At 46.0% G+C, this 26,928-nt stretch overlaps 4 protein-coding genes and 1 non-coding gene across 5 annotated transcripts; 4 read left to right on the plus strand and 1 right to left on the minus strand.

Moving 5' to 3' along the window:
• Positions 422-2,333, minus strand: LOC8080170 (4-hydroxyphenylacetaldehyde oxime monooxygenase-like). Its single transcript, XM_002466077.2, has one exon. The coding sequence runs from the start codon at positions 2,310-2,312 to the stop codon at positions 696-698; it is 1,617 nt and encodes a 538-aa protein (XP_002466122.2). The 5' UTR covers positions 2,313-2,333; the 3' UTR covers positions 422-695.
• Positions 7,511-7,584, plus strand: TRNAV-AAC. Its single transcript has one exon. It is a non-coding gene; the product is annotated as a tRNA-Val (tRNA).
• LOC8080172 (60S ribosomal protein L44) lies at positions 8,568-10,471 on the plus strand. Its single transcript, XM_002463506.2, has 4 exons — positions 8,568-8,715; positions 9,574-9,753; positions 9,915-9,989; positions 10,081-10,471. Exons 1-4 carry the CDS (start codon positions 8,713-8,715, stop codon positions 10,138-10,140), a joined length of 318 nt encoding a protein of 105 aa, XP_002463551.1. The 5' UTR covers positions 8,568-8,712; the 3' UTR covers positions 10,141-10,471.
• LOC8079649 (40S ribosomal protein S4) lies at positions 13,662-16,151 on the plus strand. The gene is made up of 5 exons (XM_002463507.2): positions 13,662-13,785; positions 14,635-14,712; positions 14,802-14,982; positions 15,063-15,160; positions 15,481-16,151. The coding sequence occupies exons 1-5, from the start codon at positions 13,783-13,785 to the stop codon at positions 15,913-15,915; spliced, it is 795 nt and encodes a 264-aa protein (XP_002463552.1). The 5' UTR covers positions 13,662-13,782; the 3' UTR covers positions 15,916-16,151.
• On the plus strand, positions 26,106-26,705 carry LOC8079651. Its single transcript, XM_002463509.1, has one exon. The coding sequence runs from the start codon at positions 26,106-26,108 to the stop codon at positions 26,703-26,705; it is 600 nt and encodes a 199-aa protein (XP_002463554.1).

Consider the following 26,928-nt stretch of genomic DNA (forward strand, 5'->3'; position numbering starts at 1 on the left):
AAGAACAGATCATCATCGGTTACATCGCATCACATTACCAACAACACATGAGATAGGAAAGCTGGAGCCTGGAGGGGATCAGGTCCTTGAACTTGAAGAAGCCCGCTGCTGCATCCTGTTGCAGATGTGTACAACAAACTCGGAGCGTACGTAGCAGCTGCAATGGCCGTGCGTCTCGTCATCTGTCAACATCTCAAGGATGTCCATGCACTCGTCGACGTTGATGTATTAGATGTTGAAGTTGACGCCACCGTGCCACTCCTGCACGTGGTGACCGCGGACTGCGTTCCTGACCAATGCAACTCGGTGAACATGCTTACATGCATGTATGCAAAACTTCTTTTTTTTTTAGAAAGACGGCAAAGCCATGTATGTGTATGCAAAATTTCAAGTGTGGTTCTATTAATTGCAAAATCCAGTTCCATTTCTCCAGCAAGATGATGCTGTCTGCTTTAACATGGTTCTCTTTTTGTAGGGACAAACCAGCATGTCTATGACATCCAAGATTTTGTTCAATGCCCGATCAAAAAAAAAAAGAAGATTTTGTCCAATACTCTTCTCCTTGACGCCCACCCACAAGGCCACAATATGACCTCGACTTCTACTGCCTCGGAAAACGTGAGCTCCTGGCACGCTTATTCAGTCGGCGGCGGCAGCAACGGCGGCGAGTGCTACACTAGGTACGCCGCGCGGTGCTAGTGTCGTCTGGTAGGCACCACCAGCAGCGGCGTCTTTGGTTTGAACGTGAGCACGCCGGCCTCCTCCATGCTCACGTCCTCCGACGCCATCCCCTCCGGCAGCGCCCAGTCGAAGCAGTAGAGCAGGTTGGCCAGGGCGAAGATCATGTTGGCCTCTCCCATGGCGAGCCCCGGGCAGATCCGTCGGCCGGCACCGAACGGCAGCAGCTCGAAGTGCGCGCCGGTGTAGTCGATGTCGCTGCCCTCGAACCGCTCCGGGTCGAACTCCTCGGCGGCCGCCCAGCTCGCCGGGTCCCTACCGATGGCCCACAGGTTGACGAACACCCGCGTCTTGGCCGGCACGTCGTACCCGCACACCCTCACCTCCCGTATCGTCTCCCGAGGCATCAGCGTCGACGGCGGGTGCAGCCGCAGCGTCTCCTTCACCACCATCTTCAGGTACGTGAGCCTGGCCACGTCGTCGTGCTCCACGCGCGGCTTGTTGCCGTTGCCGCCCACGCCCGCCGCCGCGGCCCTCACCTCGTCCTGCGCCTTCCTCAGCACCTGCGGATTGCGCATCATCTCCGACATCGCCCACAGCAATGTCACCGCCACTGTGTCGATGCCGGCGAGGAAGGTGTCGAGGATGACGGCCTTGACGTGCTCCCTGGTGAAGCGGAACGTGCCGCGGTGCTCCTTGCACAGGCTGATGAGGGCGTCGACGAGGTCGCCACCGTTGTCGGACGGCTCCGGCCGGCGCGCCGGGTCCGTGTGCTGGTCGATGACCATCTCACAAAAGGCGTCGAGGTCCCTGAAGACGCGCTCACGGCGCGCAGCGAGGCCCGTGAGGCGGTCCACGAGGCGGCCGGCGGCGTTGGGGAAGAAGTCCTCGGCGGAGAAGCTGGCCAGCAAGTCCATGCCCTCTTCCACCACGAGCTGGAACCGCTCCTTGTGCGCGAACCACTCCGCGCCATTGATGTTCCCGAACGCCACGGTGCCGATGATGCCGTCGGCGAGGCCGAAGATGTGCTCGTTCAGCGCCACCGGCGCCGAGGCCTCGGCCGCGCGGGTGAGGTTGGCGACGAGATTGTCCACCTGCTGCTCGCGCGCGCGCTGCGCGGCCTTGACGCGGCGCATGCTCAGGAGCTCGACGATGAGGAGACTGCGCATCTCGCGCCAGTACTCGCCGTAGGGCGCGAAGGCGACGTCCTTGAGGTCGTAGGAGAGGCGCTTCGATCCTGGCGAGACGGGCCGGCTGCAGCAGTCGACGTCGTGCGCCTTCAGCATCTCCCGCGCCGCCTCCGCGCTGGAAACCACCACCGCCGGCACCGTGCCCAGGCGCAGCAGCATCACGGGGCCGTGCCGTCGCGCCAGCTCGCGGAGGTTCTGGTGCGGCAGCGGGCCCAGCAGGTGCAGGTTGCCCAGGACCGGCACCTGCGCGGGGCCCGGCGGCAGCTGCGGCGCCGCGCCGTCCTTGGCGCTCCTGCTCCTGCTCCTGCTCCTGCTGGTGAGGAGGATGTAGGAAGACACTAGCAGGACAGGGAGGAGGACCAGGAGTCCCATCTGCCACTGCTGCGGCACGCCGCCGCCGAGGAGCTGGGAGTGGGAGGGGAGCAGCGGGGTGGTGGTGGCCATGCTTGCCTTGTGTGGGCGACTGTGGAGTGTCTCTCTGCTGGGTAAGAATTTGTAGATGTGTATGTTTTGAATGCATTTGGTGTACCAAAGCAAGCATATATACATTATATATAAATCTCGTCGTTTCATGAGCAAGTTGTAAGCTAGTTTAAATTTTGCTGTCAGTGTTATTGGTGCCATTTGACTGTTCTGAATAGAGAATCTCTAGCAAGTAGCAACTTCCCAAAGAATCTCTAGTAGTATTACTTAGTCTTTATTTAGATATTATTGTATTCACCTCAATTTACATGTGTTGATCTAGATTAGATTGAAATTTGAACTAAATTATATCTTAATCCACTCCAACACATGTGAATTAAAATGAATCCAGCAACATCCAAACAAGACCTAAAAGGACAATGCATTTAATTTTGACAGCAGTTTCGCGCAATGGTACTCCTTGTAGTTGTTTGCCACAAAGAAAATTCCCATCTCCTCTCAAATAAAAAAGGAGATGTATTTTATGGCCACCCAAAAAGTTACTGAAGAGTTGCATGTCACCCCAAGAGAGCTCACCACATTCCGACGTGGGCGAAAGAGAGGAGAGAAAAAAAAAAGTGAAAGCTTGTCGCTCCTAACCATTCTGATCTGATTGCTTCAACTGTTCCACGGCTGTCGCTCCTAAACATATTTGCTTCAGCACAAGCATGGCCTATGGTATTATCTTTGTGTCGAAAATCTATTCGAAAATTAGATGAGAGTTAGTATATTTAGGGGCTTAGGGCACGGGGAGTCAGGCTCAGCTTCAAAAGCCACCACGTCACACGAGACATGGGAATCACCAAATGTCACAGGCTCAGCTTCAAAAGCCACCACGTCGGCGCCGATCGATCCAAACGCCAGATTACCATGTTGGCATACCCTGCACATAGTACGTATACTCCTACATACATGTATATGTCGTTTGTGTAAAAAACTGATCGATCATGATCAATCCCAAGCTAGCATTACTTCCCTCCAAACAAAACAAAACAAACATTACGCTATTTCGTCTGCCCCATGCCAAATCCTGAATCTCAAGTGGCACGCCGTTTCGCTTGTCTCACGACCTCACGCATTAGCCAGGTGACAGAGGAGCAGAGCAAAATTGGCTGACACAAGTTGGACGAAGGGGAAGCCGTAATGATCTTCATCGTCACAGCGCTAATGATAGGAATACACGTTACTGAATAATCTGAATGAACTCCCAGAGGAAGACAATGCAAGCAGCCAGTGGCTCGTCGTTGTGGACATTGCAAGCGCAAGGTTTAGCTTCGAACACACACATGCATTCTGATTGAACTCACGCTGAACTATGTCTATTATAGTAGTTTAGTACAAGCAAGAAGCAATGGAAATGACTATTACACGCGTCAGTGCGGCAAGTCTTCAAAGGCAATTGCAACAACAGATAATCAGTTACATGTGTGGGGCATGCATTACATTACGAATTTACGACGAACTCGATATTTGTCAACTTTATTACAAGAGCAAGATTTTGAGTGGAGCAAAGCCAAACTGATTAACACAAGTTGGACCAAGGGGAAGGAATAATCTTCAGTCGTCACAGCGCTAATGGTAGAACACATGTTGACTGAATTAGAACAAGACGCCTACACAGGTCGATCGTTCTGAACAAGGCAAGCGCAGGTTTACCGTCGAGCGTCGAACACAATACAAGCAATATATAATGGAAAGGAAACGATCATTACATGCGTCAGTGCAGAGTCTGCAGGAAGGCAATTGTAAGCACTGATAATCTCGGTTACATTACATCACTTTGCATTACGAACTCGATACCTGTAAATTAATTCAGTCTACAAGCAGAGAAGATAACAAACGAACTTGTCACCGTCTGTCTTCTGATGCATAGTACAACATGGTGAATCATCAATCTCTACAGCTAAGGAAAGCTACACTTTGATGCACAAAAACTTGCGTGCAGCTTTAACCAGAACACACACGGCAGCTAGTTCTAGTGTCAACACATAAGATAGGGAGGAAGCTGGAGGAGGGGATCTGATCCTTGAAGAAGACCGCTGCATGCTGTGTACGACGAACTCGTCGGCGCGTAGTAGCTGCTGCTCCATGGAATACGTGCTGTCGTTGCCATGCCGCCGCTCCACTCGCCGTAGTTCATCGTCTCCGGGCCGGGGCCGGCGCCAAGCCCGAGCATATCCTCGAGCGTGGCTTCCGCCACCACGGGCAGCACCTGACCAAACGGCATCTGGATGAACTCACCGCCTTGCTCATGCCGCTGCTGCGATAGCTGTACATCGATCGTCGTCGTCTCCGGGCCGAGCATATCTTCAACGGTGGCTTCGGCCACCACGGGCAACACCGGACCACACGGTAGCCGGATGAACTCGACGTCGTGCTGCTTCGGCTCGGAGATTGGCTGCTGCTGCAGTCCCTGTCCTCCCTGCTCTGACTCATCAGCTCGCATCACGCACTCGTCGTCGAGGTAGAAGTTGATATCTTCGATGTTGAAGTTGAAGTCGCCGCCTGGCTCTGCTGGCTGCTGCACGTCTGCTTGTGGCTGATACTGATAGTTGGCCATCGGAAAATAGGCGGTTTCCTGCTGCACCTCTTCTTGCTGCTGCTGCTGGATCGACTTGGCTGGCGGCGCCTCGGGATGCTCACCGGCGCCGCCGGCCTTCCTCTTCTTGGCTGTATGCTTGGACGAGGCGTTCTTGCTGGAGGATGAGGCCAACGCTGATGACTTCCCTTTCGCGCGAGGCGAGCGGTAGACCTTGCAGAGCACGTAGTTGCTGCTGTCCGCGGCGGCGGCTTCGTCTTGTTTCTTGTCGGCGGCGACGAAGTCGTATTCCACCATGCACCACCCCATCCTGTCGATCGATCGAGCGGAGGGCTCCGTCTTGCGGCCGTAGGACAAGGTGCAGAACGTGCCGCCACCGGATCCCTGGACATCCTTGCGGCCTATCTCCGAGTGCCAGGCCGTGCCGTCGCCGCCGGTGACCGCGCGCTGCCTGTGCCCGCTGGTGTCGCCTCGGGTGTTCTTGTATTTCTTGGCGTGGTAGAAGTACCAGATCCTGCTGTAGCCGTCGTCGTCGAGACCGGTGCCCGGCACCGGCTCCAGATCAGCGACGAGAACCTCGGGAGGAGCGGCGCACACGTCGATGCGGTGGACGAACTGGACGTCGTCGCCTCCGGCGCGGAGGCGGCGCAGGAGGGCGATGGAGGCCTTATTGTCGGTGGGGCTGGGATCTTTGTTGGAAGCCATGTCGCCGAGATGTTGCTGCTGATGGATCGACGACGATGATCGAGTATGGGTGGATGTGTAGGCGTGCGTCGAGCCGGCCGTGAAGGTGAAGAGAGCACACGGTGGCGGCAGAGGTTTTGGAGGGAGGGAGCGGGTCAGCGGGCGCTTACCGCCTAGACTTTATAGAGTATATCATGGACTTGGCTTGTTTTTGCCGCGATTTTCAGCGAATACTACCCGGATTGTTCCCTACTTGGATTCATTTCTGCAGTGAAACTAACCCCCAGGAAAATAGGGCGCCCGCCTCCGATCCTGTTGGTTCTAGAATGGCGCCACCGCCACCGCCATTCAGTGCCCCAAGCAAGGGCGCCAACATCCCAGTGCCGGCGCCGCAGCCCCAAGCACGGGTCTTAACTCTTAAGCGTCGCAAAAAAAAAACACAGGTCTTAAGGCCTTGTTTAGTTCCGGGAAAAAAATTAAATTTGACTACTGTAGCATTTTTGTATTTAGTAGTTACTCTGGAGTATTGTCTAAGTATGTACTAACTGGTCTTGAAAAAATTGTCTCGTAAATTACAGATAAACTATGTAATTAGTTATTTTTTATTTATATTTGATGCTTTTATGTATGTTGCGCAAAATTTGATGTGACGAGAATTTTTTAAAATTTTTAAAAACTAAACGAAGCCTAAGACTGCATAGAAGAAATTTTGAGAGACTACCATGTCTGCATGCTTTTTTTTTTCTCGAGGTAAATGAGTTTGCATTTCTTGTTGTTCTCGTTGCTTGCAGTTGCAGCAGATCAGCAGCCAACGAGGACTGGTTGGTGAAGGTTAGCTATGGGGCATTCCGCATTCCCTTTTGTTCAGATGATCGAGCAGCAGCATATATTAGTAGCACATACTCCCTCCATTTCAAATTACAATATATTTTAATAATTTTAGAGAGTCAAAGTATCTCAAATTTGACCAAAATTATATAATAATATAATAATATTTATTATACTAACTACTCTCTCCATCTCGAAAAAATGTTATTGATTTATTTATTTTATAATTTGCACAAAAAATTAAATAAGACAAGCGGTCAAACATGAGTCTCAAAGTAAAAAATATTGGTCTTTGAGAAAGAGGGAGTAAGTCTCATTAATTTTTTCATTAATTATATTTTCATAGTATATCTATTTGATGTCATAAATCTTTATAATTCTCTCTATAATTTTGGTCAAATTTGAGATGTTTTGATTCTCCCAGATTCTTGAAATGTCTTATAATTTGTATTGGATGTAGTACCTTGGTTCTTGCATATAAGTGTTGCATTCCACCTGCCTACTACATGTTACATAATTGTGGCTACAGTATGTGTATTACCTAAATACTATGGCCTTGTTTAGTTTACCCCAAAAATCAAAAACCTTTCAAGATTCTCCATCACGTCGAATCTTGTGGTACATGTATGGAGCATTAAATATAGACAAAAATAAAAACTAATTGCACAGTTTACCTATAAATCATGAGATAGATTTTTTGAGCCTAATTAGTCCATAATTGGACAACAATTGTCAAATAAAAATGAAAATGTTACAGTACCAAAAAAAAGATTTCATGATTTGTTTAGTTCACCCTAAAAACAAAAAACTTTTTAAGATTTCTTGTCACATCGAATCTTGCGACAAATGCATGGAGCATTAAATATAGATGAAAACAAAAAACTAATTACACAGTTTATCTGTAAATCACGAGATGAATCTTTTGAGCCTAGCTAGTCCTTGATTGGATAATGATTATCAAATAAAAACAAAAATATTACAGTACCAAAAACCCAAAAATTTTTGGAACCAAACAAGGACTGTATGTCACCCATAGGGTGCTCCCATACTCTCTGGTCTCCTGCAAGTTAAAGAAATTTACATTGGCTGCACTGCATATAATTATGAATTTGTAGACCCAGAACCACAAGGTTTCGTGGTGTAGTTGGTTATCACGTCAGTCTAACACACTGAAGGTCTCCGGTTCGAACCCGGGCGAAGCCAATTCTTTTTTTTAACCTTTTTTTGCACTGTTAGATTTTTGTTTGCTTATACGGTTATATACCATGTAGTCCGATAAAATCAGCCTTTTTTATCTCACACAACTACAAAATTCACGAGCCTCTGCCCTCTGGTCCTGCAGGTCACCAAGACTCTAGGAAAAGAGTACGTAGTATATATGTCCGCAAAAGTTCACACCGGCATACACTCATACTTCTAAAAGGAGTTAGTTTTTGTTTTTGCGATTTTTCATTCAAAAAAGGAGTTGTACTACTAGGTCTGTGTACCCCTATTTCTGGTACTTTTTATTTACTCTCTAATATATTTAGTTACTCAAAAACGTGAAAAAAGTTACCACTAACGTGTCAATTCCATTCCATCCCATTCATGTCTTCGTTGCTCATCTTTTCCTGAATGAATCTGTGCTCGCGCGATTCATTATAGGCAAGAGGTACGTGGCAGGCCACTAAAGGATGGGCCTAATTTACAACCTCAAGCGGCCCAGAGGTATGTGTTCCAAATATGGGTTGCTTCATAAATTAAGGAGATGTAATACTTCCAAATTGGTACGCTAATATCAATGACCAATGAAATAACAATTAGTCAAAAAGACATCTCAAACCCAATCAACTAAATATGTGACCCATCAAGTATGCCTCTAACTAACGATATATAAAATGTAAGGTAAATTTACTATGGTACATCAAACTTGGTGGCATTGAGCATCAAAATGAAATTTCATCTGTTATACTGTATTCCATTATAAAGTCATGGTTATTTTTTACAGAGACCAAGAAATATAATGCTTCCATCTCTATTCTCAAATGTGTGAGAGAAGGGTTATTTTTTTTTAAAAAAAAAACCTCGTCGCTGGCCAGTGAATGTCGGGCCCAATTTAGAACGTAGGCCTGCTGCCACCGCACTACAGAGTCGAGGCCCAAAAGGCCCATCAGGGGGGCAAATCGGTGAATCCCGCAAACTAAAACCCTACCCCAGCATGTATATATACCCTTCCAACCTTAGTCCTCGCTCTCGTTATCCCGGCGGCGGCGGCGGCCTGGAAGGCGAAGGAGGAGGAGCAGTAGCAGCAGGCGGCGCCGAGGAGCGGCTTCCCACCCCGAGCTTGTAACCATGGTGAGCGCCGCCACTTCTCCGTTCATCCCCGCTCCTTTGCGCGCGCACGCTTTCGTGTAGATCTGGGTCGCCGCGGGCCGTTTTTGTTTTGCACTGGCGTAGAGCCGCCGCTGCAGGTGCCTCTAGCTCCTCGGTTCTTCCCCCGCTTTAGGTGCCTCTATCTCTTCTAGCACCGTTAGGGTTTCCTTTTTGCGCGTAGAGGCGCGGCTGATTCACGGTTGGCTGGCGCATTCGGCTAGCTCTAGATTTTGGCTGTTTGTTTTGCCTTGTGGGTACTTGCTGTGCTTAGTACATCCCGCCAGCCAATCACCACTGGCCGATCCATTCCTAGAAAATCCGGACAGCCATGCAGGATCGAGGACGCACGTGTTGGCAACTAGAGCCTTATAGGGTTCAATCTCAGTAGAAAGTCGATAGATTATACATCAGTTTCCAGTTTGAAGCCTGTATTTGAACTTGTGTGGTGCAGTATCAATTTAGGCCTTGTTTAGTTCCCAAAAAATGTATTTTCAGATTATGCATGAAGTATTAAATATAGACGAAAATAAAAACTAATTGCACCGTTTGATCGGAATTGATGAGACGAATCTTTTGAGTCTTGTTAGTACATGATTGAATAATATTTGTCAAATACGAACGAAAGTGGTACTATTCCTATTTTGCAAAAAAATTTGGAACTAAACAAGGCCTGATATATCGAACTTGTTTATAAGCCATTTGGACAACTACCCTAAGTTTTAATTGGTTTATTAGTTACTACATCGATTGCTTATCTTTTTTGAAAGAAGATTGCTTATCTTTTGCCTCCTATCCATCAAATGTTGTTCCAACCTGTGCAATTCGTTCGATGTTATATAGGTGAACGTTCCTAAGACCAAGAAGACCTACTGCAAGAACAAGGAGTGCAGGAAGCACACTCTCCACAAGGTTACTCAGTACAAAAAGGGTAAGGATAGCCTAGCTGCTCAGGGAAAGCGGCGTTATGACCGCAAGCAGTCAGGATATGGTGGTCAGACCAAGCCCGTCTTCCACAAGAAGGTACTACAAGTTTCAAACATATCTTTTTGCGATGATCTGATCTGCCAGTGCTTTATACCGTTTGTCTGTTTGATGCCAACGTGAATGTATGAAGATAATTGTGAATTCTAAATGCCTGTTGTGTATGCAGCTTGGTTTATGACAATTGCTGTGATTTTCAGGCCAAGACCACCAAGAAGATTGTGCTGAAGCTGCAGTGCCAGAGCTGCAAGCACTACTCGCAACACCCGATCAAAGTACTGTATCATTTCTCTTGGGCAGAACATGCTGTTGAACCAAGTATTTCTGTCTGTGTTTGCTCACTCTTTTATGCTTCCTGTGTCACAGAGGTGCAAGCATTTTGAAATTGGTGGAGACAAGAAGGGCAAGGGAACGTCTCTTTTCTAAATCTACTAGTAACATATTTGGATGCTGAAGTTGTAGGGTTTATACTGTTCTTAAAACTAGTTCTCAAATATTGATGTTACTAGTATACTAGTACTTAAAGCAGACCATGCTATGTATCCAAATTCCAACCCTGACATCTGCTTTGAGTATATTGGGCCGAGTTTTGGCTAAATGAAGTTTTTTAGTTCGAACCTTATTGAATCTGTCTGTTTGATTTTGTGCTTGCCATTCTGGCATGTTATTTGAGTCTAGAGTTTGTAAATTTTTACAGCAAAAATGGTCACAGATAATGTTATTGCGTGGCTGAATGGGAGCAGAGTTAAAGACTGCACAGTTCTGTTTAATGTTTCTGAATGCAAACGCTGCCACACGCCATCGCCATGTGATGTTGTTGCGACAGATTTGCTTTGTTGTGTACATTTGGATCATGACCAAACATTGTGCGTAACCTGGTTCGTGCGCAAATCTGTGGCAGTGCTTGACATGTTTAGTCTTAGGGCGTGGGAGGCGTATGCATGCTCAAATTTTCAGTGTCAGATAAAAAACGGCCAGAATTCTTCAGGTTCAATAAGAGTCGGATTTCAGGTATAAAGGAAATTCATGGATCTTGTCAGATCCTTCCGAGGGGTATGATCATGTGCAACAATAGGAATCAGATATATGGTGGCTAAAATGAGAGATCTATGCACTGCAATTTCGTGGCTAGACATTGAAGGCTGAGCCCGATTTCAACCTAGCCCTGCTTCCAGATTTTGCCCGTTGCGGGGGCAAACTGTACGCCTAGGGCACGAGATGGCAAAGAACCCAAAATGAGACGCACCAGTCGTTCGTTAACGAAGAGTTATTCAGAGTCAAAGCCAACAAATACTCCTCCTGTAAAAAAATAAGTGCACATCTCGATAAATCAAACTCTTTTTAAATTTAACTAACTATATAAAAAATAACGTTAATATTTATATCTTCAAATAAGTTTATCATGAAAAAATACTTCACATTCAATTTAATGATATTTATTATACATCATAAATATTAGTACTTTTTGTATATATTTGGTCAATTTGACTCATTGATAAACAAGATATACACTTATTTTGAGACAGATAGAGTATAATATTATTGAATATATTAGTAATTACTCGATGAGATGAGAAGATTGATGAAGATCTTCATCTATGAAGACCCTGTTTGACATGGCTCCACTTCACCAATGAAGTCGTGTTGGGGCTTTAGCTTTATGAACAACTCTATCGGTGGAGCGGGAGTCATTTCGATAAATCGTTTGGCAAAATAGCTCCACATATAAAGTTCTTTAAAATATGCTCCTCACATGATGTGATGCCATGTAGGATGAGGTGAAGTCGCGAGAAGCCACTATTTTTTTGTTCCTTTCCACCCCAAAGTTTTGTGAGAGCACGTTTTTAGTGACTTCATCAGTACAACCGTTTTATTTTACCCCGTTTGGCACAAAACAAGTTCAAATAATTCTTGAAGCCGCTGGAGAGGCCCCGCCAAATAGGGTCCAATACAAATTGCGACAATGATAGTGGTGTATGTGGGGCGGGGGGCTTTTGAGGGCTCCATTGGCCGTGAGGTACAGAGGGACTTGAGCCCCTAGCCCCCATGCTAGATCTATCCTTGCCTAACAACAATGAAGATGATTAGCAAAGGTGCGTTAAAAACATTAAAGACCATTCTAGCGGGAACAACCATGGCTACAGTCATATGTCATTGCGTCATCGAGGAATTATTGGCAATATGAGGTTCAAACTCGTCGCCCGCCAATAATTCTTCGATGAGCGCACTGGTTCCTGAAAGAAGAGTCATCCAACAAGGTACTTTGCTGAGATATTGCCGACAACAAAGGTTGCCATTGAGGAGAGCTAAGAGAAGCAACATGAACTTTGTTTTAATGTCAACTAGAGAGCGAGCAGTGGAGCATACAACTAGCGGTGTATTAGTAACCCAGGGGATGCTTGCTTACAGCCTTAGCAACAACTTTATTTTCCATGGAAAGATCTAAGCCCATAAGCGCTTGAAATCCAACATCGGGGGTTGGGGGGGCACTTAGGCCTTGTTTAGATGCGAAAATATTTTGGATTTTGATACTGTAGTACTTTCCTTTGTTTGTGGTAAATATTGTCCAATTATAGACTAAGTAGGATCAAAAGATTCGGCTCGCGATTTACAAGTAAACTATGCAATTAGTTTTTATTTTCGTCTATATTTAATGTTTCATGTATGTGTCGAAAAAATTAATGTGACGGGAAATCTTGAAATTTTTTTGGTTTTCACAATTAAACAAGGCCTTAAAGCACCAAACAACTTGCCCCGAGACGAAGCAAGTAAACGTGGTCTTGTAGTTGGCTCTTGCCATGTGACGCTAAGAGTATGACGAGTAAGGGCCCGTCAACTAATGGGTCAAACTTAGCGACTGACATATGATCACGGAAATGGTGGGAAAACGTTTGGCATCTGCTCCAAGCTAAGAGCATCTCCAAGAGACTTTGCAAATGAATTTTGTATTTGGTGTTGTTTGCAAAGTCCCAAACTCATTTGCAAAGTCTAAAAATAGTCCAACTCTAAGGAACTTTGCATTTAGACTTGGTAAACCCAAAGTGTGGACCCTACCCCCGAATTTTTTTTCACCGATCGCGCCCGCGCGTTTGTTTCTCTTCGCGCCATTTTGACGTACGTCGTGCGTGTCAGTCGCCGCCCAGGCCAGGTCGCCGTCAGTTGCCGCCCAACCCAGGTCTTCGCGCCAGTCGCCGCCTAGCCTAGGCCGCGTTCGTCGTTCGCGTCAGTTCGACTCTGTCCACCTCCGTCCTCCTCCGAGGGAAGGTCCCCGCGAGGGAAGGTCCACCTCCGTTCCCGCGTTGTGGCCGCGTACGTTGTCCAGACGTGGCCGCGTACGTCGGGGGGATGGAGTTCGATGTGGAAGACCGAAATTGTAGATGCAAAGTGGTGGGAAGGTTTGCATATATGCAAAGCCTCAACCTCTATTTGCAAAGTTAACCAAATTACAAACCTTATTTGCAAAACCATTGGAGGGGTATTTTCTACTCTTTTTTGCAAATAGGGCAATGCAAAGTTTATTTGCAAAGCCCTTGAAGATGCTCTAAGAAGATGCAATAATTCCAATTTAATATGCTATAATATCAACGAAAGAATAATTATTCAAAAATACATCTCAAACCCAATGAACCAAGTATGTGAGCCATCAAATTAATATGCCTGTAGGTAACGGTATATAAAATGCAAGGTAAACTTGCTATGGTACATCAAAGTTGTGTGGCAATGGCCATCACATACAAAACTTCGGGGATGTTTCCATCTCTATTCTCAAAGGGTTATTTTTTTTTTAAAAAAATCATCGTCGCTGGCCAGTGAATGTCGGGCCCAATTTAGAACGTAGGCCTGCTGCCACCGCACTACAGAGCCTAGGCCCAAAAGGCCCATCAGGGGGGCAAATCGGTGAATCCCGCAAACTAAAACCCTACCCCAGTATGTATATATATACCCTTCCAACCTTAGTCCTCGCTCTCGTTATCCCGGCGGCGGCGGCGGACTGGAAGGCGCAGGAGGAGGAGGAGGAGCAGCAGCAGGCGGCGCCGAGGAGCGGCTTCCCACCCCGAGCTTGTAACCATGGTGAGCGCCGCCACTTCTCCGTTCCTCTCCGCTCCTTTGCGCGCGCACGCTTTCGTGTAGATCTGGGTCGCCGCGAGCCTTTTTTGTTTGGTCCAGGCATAGAGCCGCCGCTGTAGGTGCCTCGAGCTCCTCTGTTCTTCCCCCGCTGTAGGTGTCTCTATCTCTTCTATCACCGTTAGGGTTTCCTTTTTGCGCGTAGAGGCGTGATTCACGGTTGGCTGGCGCATTTGGCTAGCTCTAGATTTTGGCTGTTTGTTTTGCCTCGTCAGTACTTGCTGCGCTTAGTACATCCCGCCAGCCAATCACCGCTCGCCGATCCATTCCTCGATAATCCGGACCAAGCCATGCCGGATCGAGGACGCACGTGTTGGCAACTAGATCCTTATAGGGTTCAGTCTCAGTAGAAAATCGATAGATTATACATCACTTTCCAGTTTGAAGCCTGTATTTGAACTTGAGGTGCAGTGTCAGATTCCGGGATCCAGTAATGTGGGATGGGACGAGGCTTATGACATAGATTAGTTGGAGGGCTTGTGGTCATTGGCAATTTAATCTGGAGTGTAAGCATGAGGTTTTTAGGATGTATATAGGAATGGAATTATTATTGCTACGAATGAGTTTGTAAGTTTGTATTGCGATGATCTGTTATATCTATAAATAATAAGCAGTGGACATTAGTTGATTACTTACTGAAATTGTGACACTGACCGTTGTTTGAAATGTAATCATCCAGTTAATCTCTAACCTTGTTCTTATTTTAACAACTGATGAAATCAGGATGTGTTGCATATGACAGCACTTTACTAGAATATGTTGTGCTTTTCTGATCTTTATTGTTTTGCATTCCAGGCTAGGGGATTGAAGAAGCATCTCAAGAGGCTCAATGCGCCCAAGCATTGGATGCTGGACAAGCTTGGCGGAGCTTTTGTAAGTAAACAAACTTTTGTAGTTTTGACACCTTCATTGTTCTCTAGTTGTCCATTTGTCTGATGTTTCAGGTTGGTCTTTTTCTGTAGGCCCCCAAGCCATCTTCTGGTCCTCATAAGTCCAGAGAGTGCCTGCCTCTGATCCTCATCATCAGGAACAGGCTCAAGTATGCTCTGACATACCGTGAGGTCATTTCTATCCTGATGCAACGCCATGTACTTGTGGATGGCAAGGTCAGGACTGACAAGACCTACCCTGCTGGGTTCATGGGTATGCCATCATCTCTCTAATACTTAGAGTTGTACTACTAAGCTTATTTGGTTGATGATTTGTGACATCGTTTTTGGCAGATGTCATTTCCATCCCCAAGACCAACGAGAACTACAGGCTGCTGTATGACACCAAGGGCCGCTTCCGTCTTCACCCAATCAGGGATGAGGATGCTAAGGTTAGACTGATTCTCGTGTGTAAACTTTCCCCATTGTTCTAGTTGACAATGATCTTGTTAGATTTGGGTTTTACGTTTTACGTAATTGGAAGTTTGTAATTGGATCTTTGTTTCATGTCCTTGCTATATGGCCTATATCTGCTGTATACATGTATGTATTGCTTTGGAAATATCTGTGCTGCAATTTGTAGGATTTTAATACATGTGGTTTGTCAATTTGGCCATCTGTTGATATTGCCAAAAATTCCCATTCCATTTCATAATACATGTATGTTATTATAAGATCAAATGCTGATACTATTTCATTGATCTGTGTGCAGTTCAAGCTCTGCAAGGTTAGGTCTGTTCAGTTTGGCCAGAAGGGCATCCCGTACCTGAACACCTATGATGGCCGCACCATCCGCTACCCTGACCCGCTCATCAAGGCCAATGACACCATCAAGATTGATTTGGAGACCAACAAGATTGTGGACTTCATCAAGTTTGATGTTGGCAATGTTGTCATGGTGACTGGTGGTAGGAACACTGGGCGTGTTGGTGTTATCAAGAACAGGGAGAAGCATAAGGGCAGCTTTGAGACCATCCACGTCGAGGACTCTCTGGGCCACCAGTTTGCCACCCGTATGGGTAATGTGTTCACTATTGGCAAGGGCAACAAGCCGTGGGTGAGCCTGCCCAAGGGCAAGGGTATCAAGCTAAGCATCATCGAGGAACAAAGGAAGCGGGATGCCGCTGCCCAGGCTGCTGCCGCATAAATCCTCAGAATGTGCTTGGAGTTTTGCTTATGTCTAGTTTGTCTGCAAGGATATAGAACTCTCTGTTGCCAGACTATATCATGTTTAAGTTTTTGCCTGATGGTTGTTGATTCGTGAACGATGTTTGCAGCTAGCTCTAATGCTGTAACGCGACTATCTATCTTATTGAACTGTTGTCGACTACAAGCCTACTTGTTTTGGTTCCCTGTTTGATTGAGCCATGGTGGTTATTGTTATGTTGTTTCATGGTGTTTGCCCTATGATATTATGAATTCTGTCACTAGAAGCAGGAACGGTTATTTCTTGAAAATATTTGGGTTTTACCATTGGCTACTGAGTGATCAGCTTGTTATCTGCGCATAGCTTGTCTGAAAAGTCATAGCTAAAACATTACTTTTGGTTGATTAGTTGATTATTGTGAGAGAAAAACACCGCTGCAGCTGATAATATTAGCGAACGGCAACGGTCATCGGCACTCGGTCATAAACCACCCGTGATCGTCATTGTTCCTAATTCTTCCCTAATCAATGTTCCATCGGATGTCTCTGATTTCTATAAATAATAGTTAAAGATTATTTATCTGTTCAGTTTCGTTTATGAACAAAACTTAAAGTTATGAGAACCTAGATTAGCTAATTTTCAAACGAATAAAATGGCTAAAACCTATTCCCTCCATATAGGATTTGAAAGCCCTTTAAAACAGCGACACGCTCTTGAAAATACAATTTTGACTTCTTAGTTTAATAAAAAATTTTAGAAAAAATAATATATGTATATTTTTATCAAAGTATTTTTTAAAAATCAAATGTATTCACACTTACAAACTCAACAATTTAAAAATTATTAATGATTTATATTCTCAATGTGTAACCAAAATTTTATAAAAAATGACTTCTAAATCTTATACACAAGAATATATTCTCCAATCTAGTTCAATGTGGAAAATCGAAATAGGCCCCCATATTAGCAACTAACTTCTTGCGCCTTGAATTAGATATTACTAGTATAATGCCCGTGCTAACGTCACGGTTCTTTTTAGGAAACGCTATATAAATCATAATATTTTTTTAAAGTTTTAATTTTGGACAATTGTTTTTGAATCTATATACATTTTGTGAATCATCAGTACATAAAAATATCTTTATATTTTTCCTAACTTTTTAATCATATATTGGATATCTTCAGGGACGTTGTCGTAGCACTCGTTTTCACGACTCGCCAAAATGTCAGCCAAGAACTCCGTACTCAGTGATCTTGATAGCTGTGAATGACGGATAATATTATATCGATATTTAATTGTGTATTGATGCAAATATAGTGGAGAGTGCATGTGCTTACATTATTGATCGGCGGCAATCTTACACCATCCCACAGCTTCATAAAATTGTATACAAGAAAACCTCCCAAGTTCCTGTATAAGATTGTTTATTTGGCGTACAAAACTGAAATATTTGTTACAACTACAATAAAGTTGAACCAAATGACATGTGATTACCAGTCTTTATGGTTTGATGTAACCTTTGTTACACATGCAAGATATCTACGTTGGTTCCTCTTTGATTTTGATAGTCCTATGGCGAGCATGAACATTCTAGTAATAACTTGGAAAGTTGTACATGCCATATCTTGACTAAAACAATATAAATAAAATATACAGTCTGTCCCGATAATATGGTAGTAGAATCTAAGACACATAAAGAGAATATTTGATTGGTAAGTACAAAAAATTAATTAAACAAAGTATATAGTAAATAAAACTTAACTTACATTGCTACAATCATTTATGTGATATTGCATGCCAGGCCAACACTCAAGTAATTTTTTCAATTTTTCTTGATATACTTTGCTAACCGATCCACAACATCGTGGATCTCATCCAAACCTAATTATTTCCTGTTAAATTTGTAGAAATTAACAATCTTTGATGAATTATACTATTTTATAATGATTTATATATAACAACCTACAACAAATTTAAGATCCATGATGTGGTATTTTTGTTCCCTCAACATCATGCCTTGGTTGTTCACGAGCATCCGAATACCCATATTAAATGATTCATAATCCAACTCTTTTTCCTCTTGTAAAATATTAATAATATTTTAGATGTAAAATATCTAAAACTATGGAACCATTCAGAATCCATGTTAAATGATTCATGATCCAACTCTTATAAAATATCTGAAACCATGGAACCATTCAGATGTATATGCATACACTACAGGACCATGCATGTTGAGATCAGAATACTGCTACTGGCGTCAGGGACCTAAGCAAGACGATTAGATGGTTTAATTTATGACATGCAGCAGGGACAACACCTAAGCACTATAATGATCGGCGCATACTTGTACCATTAATTACTGCTTGCATTATTCAGAGGAAGATAAAAAAATTGCCTGCACGATAGTAAAACGTAACCTACAGGCTACACTAAAGATCAAAAGCCAAAAATAATCTGCAGAAGCATTGAAATTTTTACCATTTGTACGCTCTTCTGTATGAATCACAAAATCACTGCCGATGCGAAAGTCCGTCTCCCCGCTGTCCGTCGTGTCGTTGTGGAGGACAGGAGTACATGGCGGCACCGGCGTCACGTATGTGCTCTTGGCGGTGTCCTGCTTGTACGTGCTCTGCTTGTACGTATCCAACAGTTTTTCATTTGTGTTTTGCAATTTGGGCAACTTGGCAATTGCGGGAGGGAACTTGGCATAAATGTAAGGCCGCGGGCCGCTTGGCAAACGCCGATCGTGCGCTACTCCTACGAAGGGGGGACTCTTTGCGCCATATATAGTCCGTCTGGTACTTTGTCGCGACAGAAACTTCCTCCTCCGCGCCGCCATTCTATGCCGCAAGGGAGATCTGCAGTGGAGACGAACCTTGGAGATCGATGACGACCTGCAGTCGACGGTAGCAGGACGAAGGACTCTATGACAGGAAGGACTTTATGGCAGGAATGCCTCGATGACGACCTGCAACGTCTCGGATACAGGTACCAGGAAACGGCGGCGACCTGGATGCTCGTGAACTGGCGGCGCGGCAACGAGAAAATGCCGCGAAGAAGAAACACGCGCGACCAAAAGCGCGGGACCAGATACGGCGTGGAAGAAAAGTCGCGACAAATACGGTTGGGTCCACAATTTTAGTTTTTGCCAAGTCAATTGTGCCAAACATTTGGATATGACCTTTTTTTTCACTTGACATATTGTTTTGGGAGTTGGCAAACTACAACAAATGACAAACAAAAAATACTAAACTATTGGAGACACTCTGAGTGGGCTGGATTAGTGGGCTGCGGTGGGGTGAGTTTGTTGGAGGGTGAGTTTGTGTGGTCTAACGGCCCAAGAAGTTTTCAATTATAGTGGAGATAATTAAAGGATGTTACCGAGCTCGATATTAAATTGTGAAATTAAAGTCATGATTTATGTGCTTTACAACGGAAGAAAAATATATATTAAATGAGGTTGTATTTTAATTCAATAAATACAGACTTAATAGAACATTTTTCCAGATTATTGTCAATATTAACTTATATTATTATGGATGTTTATGGTGGTCATTATATAGGCAACGGATCGTGTGCAAACCAAGCTTTCCGTGTAAACATGTAAACTAGCGACGTGGACTCTAGGATCGTGATCTGATGGCTGCTAAGAGAGGTGGGAAATATTTGCACTTAAACGGCCCCAGCATCCCACCTTTTCGTTGTTTTTTTTCACGTGACCCCCTCCTCAGTTTGTCCGTCAGCACGCCGTCACGATCGCCTCGGAGCCGGCGGCCTGCGTCACGATCGCGATGAATTTGGTGGACACAGCCCCGTGTCGTCGTCGTAGCTGAACTCCACCTCCGCCGCGTCCAGACTGCACCTCGCGGGCCTCCGCGAGCAGTACGCGCCGAACCGGCCGCAGCCGCGGACCCTGAGCGCGACGACGACGCCCGCGCCGCCGCCGCCGCGGACCTCGCACTGCTCCACCGCCCCGGCCGCAGCCACTGTTGCTGTCTTTTCTTTTCACGTAGCTCCTCCTCACGTTTCAAAGCTTCAGCAGCTTCTCTTTCCTCTTTTTTCCTCAACTCATACTGATGCAGACGGAAAAGAATTGAGTGTCATAATCTTAGGTGTCTTGTTTTGGAGACAGCTAAAGGGAAAGCAGTCATGTGCTAAACTGAACCAAACAAATGGGATATATGCAAGAGGAGTGGAAGAGGACTGAGAAATCAAAAAAGGTATAAATTTAAAATAAGCCTCAGCAGAGTGTAAGGGCAAAAAGAAAACCTGCTCTTTGTCTACACGTTTCCAAAATATCAGCATATCCCTGGCCAACTTCCTTGTACGTATTGCAGCACACCTCATCAGTTTCAGTGACCTGCTTACTTTGAGCTTTAACTGGATATTTCAGACATACATTAAGACTGTAAACAAGAGCACATGAGAATTGTACGCTGTAGCCAACAATAAAATGGGCACAATACCTCTCGTTGACAACTGTCAGAGAAGCGTTTCGCATCTACTTGTCGTTTCTTCATCAAAGCAGTAAAATTCCTGTGATGCTTTGGGATGCTTTTGGTAGCAAGAGACTGCCATAGTTTGTAAGTATTTTCAGACTCTTCTTTCACAATTACAGAAGGTTCCTTTACTATTTGCTTCTTTGGTAAGCTACGCTCGATAATCTGCATTAATGATATCCATGGTTGCTAAATACAATGAATATAAAGAAGTGCAACTACAGTTATATATCAGCCAATACCAACCTCATATGTATCTCCTTTTTCCAAGACTTTGACATAGTGTACATGTTTACAGAACAGCTGTACATATTTACAGAATTAACAAATTGGAGAACATGATGACACCATTTTGACGTTGACATAAAGAAATAATCAGATTGCAATGAAATATTCAGAGGACACAAGACAAAGTATAAACGACATGTTTAAAAATATCCAGTAACATAAACCTTCCATGTCTTAACAAAATGAACCGAGAAATATTCAGAGCTCACTAATTGCTTGCATTTTTCACACCATTGAGCGGGCAATTACGTGCGTCATGAGCCACTAATTGCTTGCATTTTCCACACATCTGTTTTCTGGGCGCCTTCTGTTCCTTGCCCTTCTTGATTCTTTTGCTTCGCCCTCTGGAGTTGATATCATTTGGTGGATATATCTCAACTTCTTGTGGAATTTTACCACCAAGGAACGATTCGAACTCATCTTGTTTACTGGCTGTAGCAGCAGGAACGATATTTTGAAGAGGTTGTACAAGGTTTGATAAGCTAGAATATAAAAATTCCATTCCTTGTTCAGAGTTCTTGGCCATCTGGATTAGCTCTTCAAACTTGTTACGTGAATCTGAAATTTTTCTCGCCATTGCTTCCTCCACAGGATCTTTAGCCTTTTCATCCAGTAGGTTACCTTCCTCATCAAATGTCACTTCTCTATGAAATAAAAAACCAATCAGAAATATTGCACATATAAAAACAGTCCGTCTATATAAAAGAAAACAGCTCTGTAAACTCACCTTTTACACCTCATATCCCACCTTTTTATAAAATAAATTGGTGGTATCTCATTTTGCTTTTCGCCTCTAACGAGTCGATCTTTTCATCAGCCAGAAACGCTGCCCCAAGGAAAACACTTTGCCAGTGATGGTTGACCCCAGTGAATGGCACAAACTTCATATCATATTGGTTGGTAGTATATGTAGAGTCTACCGAAAGCACATCACCAAAAACACTACAATTTTTTCTACATGTGGCATCTGCCCAAAAGACACGCACAAGTCGTCCTTCTTCATCCACCATAAACTCATAAAAGAAGGCAGGATTTGCTTCCTTCTTTCTCTCAAGTTGATGCACAAACATTTGTGCATCAGCATCTTTGATTTTGGTCCTCAAGTCACGATAATAGTTCTTGAAATCCCTCAGCGTGCAACCAACATGCTGAAATCCACCGTCAGTGACTTGGAGAAGTCGAAATGCCTGTGATGTGCCAATACTAGCCTTATGACAGTTGAACAAAGTACTCTTTGCCCTCCCACTAACTCGACGGTTGGATCTTAGCAGGTGCCTCTTATCTGGCGACACGAATCCATGATTGTGCTCCTCAACAAATGACAATATTTCATACTTCTTCTCACTGTCAAGCTTCACAACAATACGTGCCGCACAACCACATCGGGTGTCCATCACATTAGATGTCTTCCTTTTTTTCCCGGACTGTTCAGTAACTTCCTGTACGCTCTGCTTCCTATACCCTTCCCTTGAGCACAAAAACCATTGGTAAATTATAACCTCATTTTCCTTCTTATGTGCACCAACACGAACAGAGAAACCAGCATCATGTGCATAGGCTTTGTAAAAATTCTCCGCATCATCAAGTGTATCAAACGTCATTCCCACCACAGGCTTTTTATTTGCTTTGCACTTATCTGCTATATTAGGAGAAGATGTTGTCCGTGGTGTGCTTGGTTCCTCAACATGGGCTACAACTCCAGCATCGACATCCATGATGGACAGGACTGCATGTTAACGACGACATTACCAATGAGCGTAGTCAAAGTGATAGTAAAGATGAAAGTTTTGTAGAAAAAACAAACCTGCATCAGGGCCGTTGAAAGGTCCTTGTTTGGTTTTGGTAATTGAGTGACAACTTAGGTGGACTAATAGTGTTTATGTGAGATACACAGGAGATTAGTCCACAGGTGATGATGTGATGATGGAGGAGCTCATTGCATATGAAACATGACATGGAGTCATGTGACCAAGGTGGAGAAGATCAAGATGAGGCTTGGCTTGATGGACCGGTTGCAAGAGTGAAGGGCAAGTCGGAGGCTTTGAAGCGAGGGACCGCGTGTGACGGTGAAGCTTGAGCAAGACTTGGCGCCGATGGACCGAGGCAACGGTGAATAGCAAGTGAGGTCAAGATCGATGAACCAATACTGTCACGTGATGATATGAAGTGGATCATATCATTTGGTGATTGGTTGGTGCATGTGTTGCATCAACATTGGAGGAGTTGGAATGGAAAGCGCAAGGCAAAGGTATAACCTAGGGCTTTTCCTTTTCACCGGTCATAGGTGTGTAGAGAAGTTTATGACCGGATTTAGGATAGATTGCCGTACTATCAAGAGGGGCAAACTTGTTTGCATATCGGTCATCTAGTGCCACTTGAGCGATCTAACTTTGCATACGTTTTAGGATCGAGTGGCATGGCAAGTTTGAGAGGCTAACTCCTTTGGGAAAATGTTTGTGAAAATGCTAACACACTTGCACATGGTGGTGTACACTTGGTGGTGTTGGCACATTTACAAAGGAGGTGGAGTTCCTAGGGTTGAGAAAAATAAGAGTATATTTTCTATTGCGCCGGTGGAAAATTTTGGTGAAGTCGCGGGAGTGTTTTCTCTCTGAGAAACACTCACCGGACGCTGAGTGCGGAAGCACCGGACGCTGGCCTCAGCGTCCGGTGTGCTTGACCCTGCTAGGGTTAAGCACCGGACGCACTCTGAGAGCGTCCGGTGGTAAGCGTCCGGTGTGAGGGGTTTTTGCAACCCTCTCTGCGCACGAGTCCGGTGAGCACCGGACCGTCCGGTGCCCAGCGTCCGGTGAGGTCGCGAGTTTGACACCCTCTCTGCGCACGAGTCCGGTGAGCACCGGACCGTCCGGTGTGGACTTGCAGAGCGTCCGGTGGTGCTGTGCAGGCGCGCGTGCGCAGTAGCCGTTGGCGGCAACGGTCGAGTTCAAACGGCTAGTGACACGTGGCGGTTAGCTGAGCACCGGACGCTGGGTGTTGAGCGTCCGGTGGCTCCCTGTGAGCGTCCGGTGCCCACGTGTTTTGCCCAGTGAAGGGGCAACGGCTAGTTTAGCCCTTGGGGCTATAAATAGAAGTTGTGGCCAGCCTTGGCTGGTGCTGAGCACCCTTGGGACTTAGTGTCCATGCTTGGGGAGTGCTAGTAAAGCCTCTAACTCACATATGCTTGATAGTATTCATCCGATTGTGTGAGTGAGCGATTCTAGTGCGTTGCATTGAGAGATTGCATCGAGTGGCACTAGGTGTTCGTGTTGCAAGCCGGTAGTGCTTGTTACTCTTGGAGGTTGCCACCTCCTAGACGGCTTGGTGGCTTGTGACTCCGTCGAAGCACGCAAGGAGATTGTGCGGTGCTCCGGAGAAGAGATTGTGAGGGGTACGGTGCTCACCCCGCGGGGATCGCGAAGAGCAACTCTATTGGATCGTGTGTGTCATTGAGCTACCTCACTTGTGGGTAGGTTCTTGCGGTGTCCTAGTGGGGACGAGGTTCGTGTAACACCTCTTAGCCGCCGAACCACCAAGTGTTGGTCGACACAACGGGGACGTAGCTTGGTGGCAACCAAGTGAACCTCGGGAGAAAATCATCGTGTCAACTTTGTTCTTCCCGTTGGTTTGCAAGTCCCTAACACAAGCTTGTATTTACTTTCATATATTTGTGCTTGTGTAGTTGCTCTTGTAACTAGTTAGCTTGTGTAGCTTGCTAGTTACCTTCTTGCTTGTGTAGCTAGAAGTACTTCCCTTGCGTGACTAATTTGGTTTGTGTAACCTTGTTAGTCACATTGCTTAGTTTGTGTAGCCAAGTATTTTGCGCTCTCTAATTTGGTATTAGTTGCCTTGTTATTGAGCTTTGCTAGTGAGCTTAGGAGCTTTGTGCTTTTGCTTACTAGTTGTGTAGGAGCTCTCCCGTCTTGCAAAGTACTAGTGGCATAGGTTTGTGTGACCTTGCTCCTAGAATTGGTTAGGTGAGCTCTTGCTAAGGTAGCACCTTGTTTGCTTGTTTAGGATCTTTTACAAGGTGCTAGAGAACTTAGATAGAGGGGTGTAGTCTTAGTTAGACCGATAGTTTTAATTCCGCACTTATTTCGGTTAGCCGACGCGATAAGTTTTAGAAAGGACTATTCACCCCCTCTAGTCCGCCATCTCGACCCTTCAGCCGTGTGTTCCTGTGATCATAGGCAGCATTGCGGCGGCGTTCGTGGCCAACGACGGAGGCGAGCCCGTGCTCAGCATTAGGGCGGAGTTCGTGAGCACCATCGGAGTGGAGTTCGTGGGCATCGTGACGGCCATCGGACGTGGGTCCTTCGTCTCCACGGTGGACGCTGCCGGACTGGGCTCCATCGTCACAGTATGACCTGCAAGTTTTCATCATATGCACTGTGAGGAAAAAAAAGAAAACACTAATGTCAGAGGTAGTATTATATGCATATACGTATTTGATTGAAGGTGATGCCAATGTGAATCAATTTTTTACTAGTACCGTACCATCGCATGCATCAATTTTTTACTAGTACCGTACCCCTGTGGCTCCAGCGACGACGTCGCAGGCCTCGCCGGCTTGGAGGGTCTCACGCAGGCCGCCGGCTCCGATCGTGACGCAGGCCGCCGGCTCCGAGGCGATCGTGACGCAGGCCGCCGGCTCCGAGGCGGTGGAGCAGTGCGAGGTCCGCGGCGGCGGCGGCGCGGGCGTCGTCGTCGCGCTCAGGGTCCGCGGCTACGGCCGGTTCGGCGCGTACCGCTCGCGGAGGCCCGCGAGGTGCAGTCTGGACGCGGCGGAGGTGGAGTTCAGCTACGACGACGACACGGGGCTGTGTCCACCAAATTCATCGCGATCGTGACGCAGGCCGCCGGCTCCGAGGCGATCGTGACGGCGTGCTGACGGACAAACGGAGGAGGGGGTCACGTGAAAAAAAACAACGAAAAGGTGGGATGCTGGGGCGTTTAAGTGCAAATATTTTCCACCTCTCTCAGCAGCCATCAGATCACGATCCTAGAGTCCACGTCGCTAGTTTACATGTTTACACGAAAAGCTTGGTTTGCACACGATCCGTTGCCCATTAGATAATACAGAATAAAGTACAACTTTACATTTTATATAGAAAGGGTAAAATATTTGTATATATATCCAATATATATACAAAAATTCAATGATCCGCAATACACGCACGCCAACGAACTCGGTACATATCTTGATGATAACAAACTTGTTTGCGGTCCAGATTTGAGTCCCATCGAGTTGGAAAAGAACGCAAGCGGCAGGCAGGCTACTAAAAGAAGGGAATCATATCCTCGAGCTAGCATCAATCATCAACTGTTCTTCTTCTTATTAAAAGAGAGAGAGAGAAAAAAAAAGCGAGAGAAGATTCGGTGCTCGATCGATCTACAAAAAGATGATGCTGGACGAGGGAGACAACAAAAGATACAGCACTCGCACGCTCTGCTGCACCTGCACCGTGCAACTCATCCTGCTCGTCATGGTGATCCTGGTTTTGGCCTACGGCGTCCGCTACCCGGTGCGTGTCACCGTGAAGGACGCGACCGTCCGCCGCTTCGGCCTCGCCGGCACGGCGCTGGCGTACGACCTGTCGCTCACCGTCTCCGTGCACAACCCCAACTGGGCCATGCGCGCCGAGCACGCCGCGCCGCTCGACGTCCACATCTGCTTCGCGGGGCGACGCTTCGACGGCGCGCGGCTGGCGGCGGCGGGGAGCTCGGTTAAGCCCGAGGAGAGCGACGAGATTCGGCTGGCCGCCGTCGGCGAGAGGACGGCCGCGGCGCTGCTGGGGAGCGACGGCGTGGCAGAGCTGGTGAAGGAGACCACGGCAGGGCAGCTGGAGTCGTTAGAGCTGAAGCTCTCCGGGGAGCTCACGTACAGACCTGTCCATGTCGGCAGGTACAAGATCGCCGTGACCTGCCCGCTCAGGCTGCCGGTGGCGCCTGCAGGGACCAGCGGCGTCGTGGTGCTGGACAAGGTGATCAAGTGCCACTAGAGCGTGGCCGGGATTCAAGTTCAATTCAACAGCACCAAAGATGTCAAGTCGTTAGGTAGCAAGATTAATTTGTACTACTGTACTCGTAGGTAGATCGAGGTAGGAGAATTGATTTAAATTTAAACTAGTAGATATAGTTACGAAGCAAGATTTGTTTAAACTAGCTGAATATTGTGGCAGATTGACTCGGCAGGGCAGGTTGCATAAACGAAGGAAATAATTA

Source organism: Sorghum bicolor, chromosome 1 (assembly GCF_000003195.3).
Source record: "Sorghum bicolor cultivar BTx623 chromosome 1, Sorghum_bicolor_NCBIv3, whole genome shotgun sequence".
In the NCBI taxonomy this organism is placed as follows: Eukaryota; Viridiplantae; Streptophyta; class Magnoliopsida; order Poales; family Poaceae; genus Sorghum; species Sorghum bicolor.

Coding starts and splice junctions, on each gene's coding strand:
- LOC8080170 (XM_002466077.2), bottom strand. CDS start 2,312: ATGGCCACCACCACCCCGCTGCTCCCCTCCCACTCCCAGCTCCTCGGC.
- LOC8080172 (XM_002463506.2), top strand. Junction 9,754..9,914: donor AGCCCGTCTTCCACAAGAAG/GTACTACAAGTT, acceptor TGTGATTTTCAG/GCCAAGACCACCAAGAAGAT. Junction 9,990..10,080: donor ACTCGCAACACCCGATCAAA/GTACTGTATCAT, acceptor CCTGTGTCACAG/AGGTGCAAGCATTTTGAAAT.
- LOC8079649 (XM_002463507.2), top strand. Junction 14,713..14,801: donor ACAAGCTTGGCGGAGCTTTT/GTAAGTAAACAA, acceptor CTTTTTCTGTAG/GCCCCCAAGCCATCTTCTGG. Junction 15,161..15,480: donor TCAGGGATGAGGATGCTAAG/GTTAGACTGATT, acceptor ATCTGTGTGCAG/TTCAAGCTCTGCAAGGTTAG.
- LOC8079651 (XM_002463509.1), top strand. CDS start 26,106: ATGATGCTGGACGAGGGAGACAACAAAAGATACAGCACTCGCACGCTC.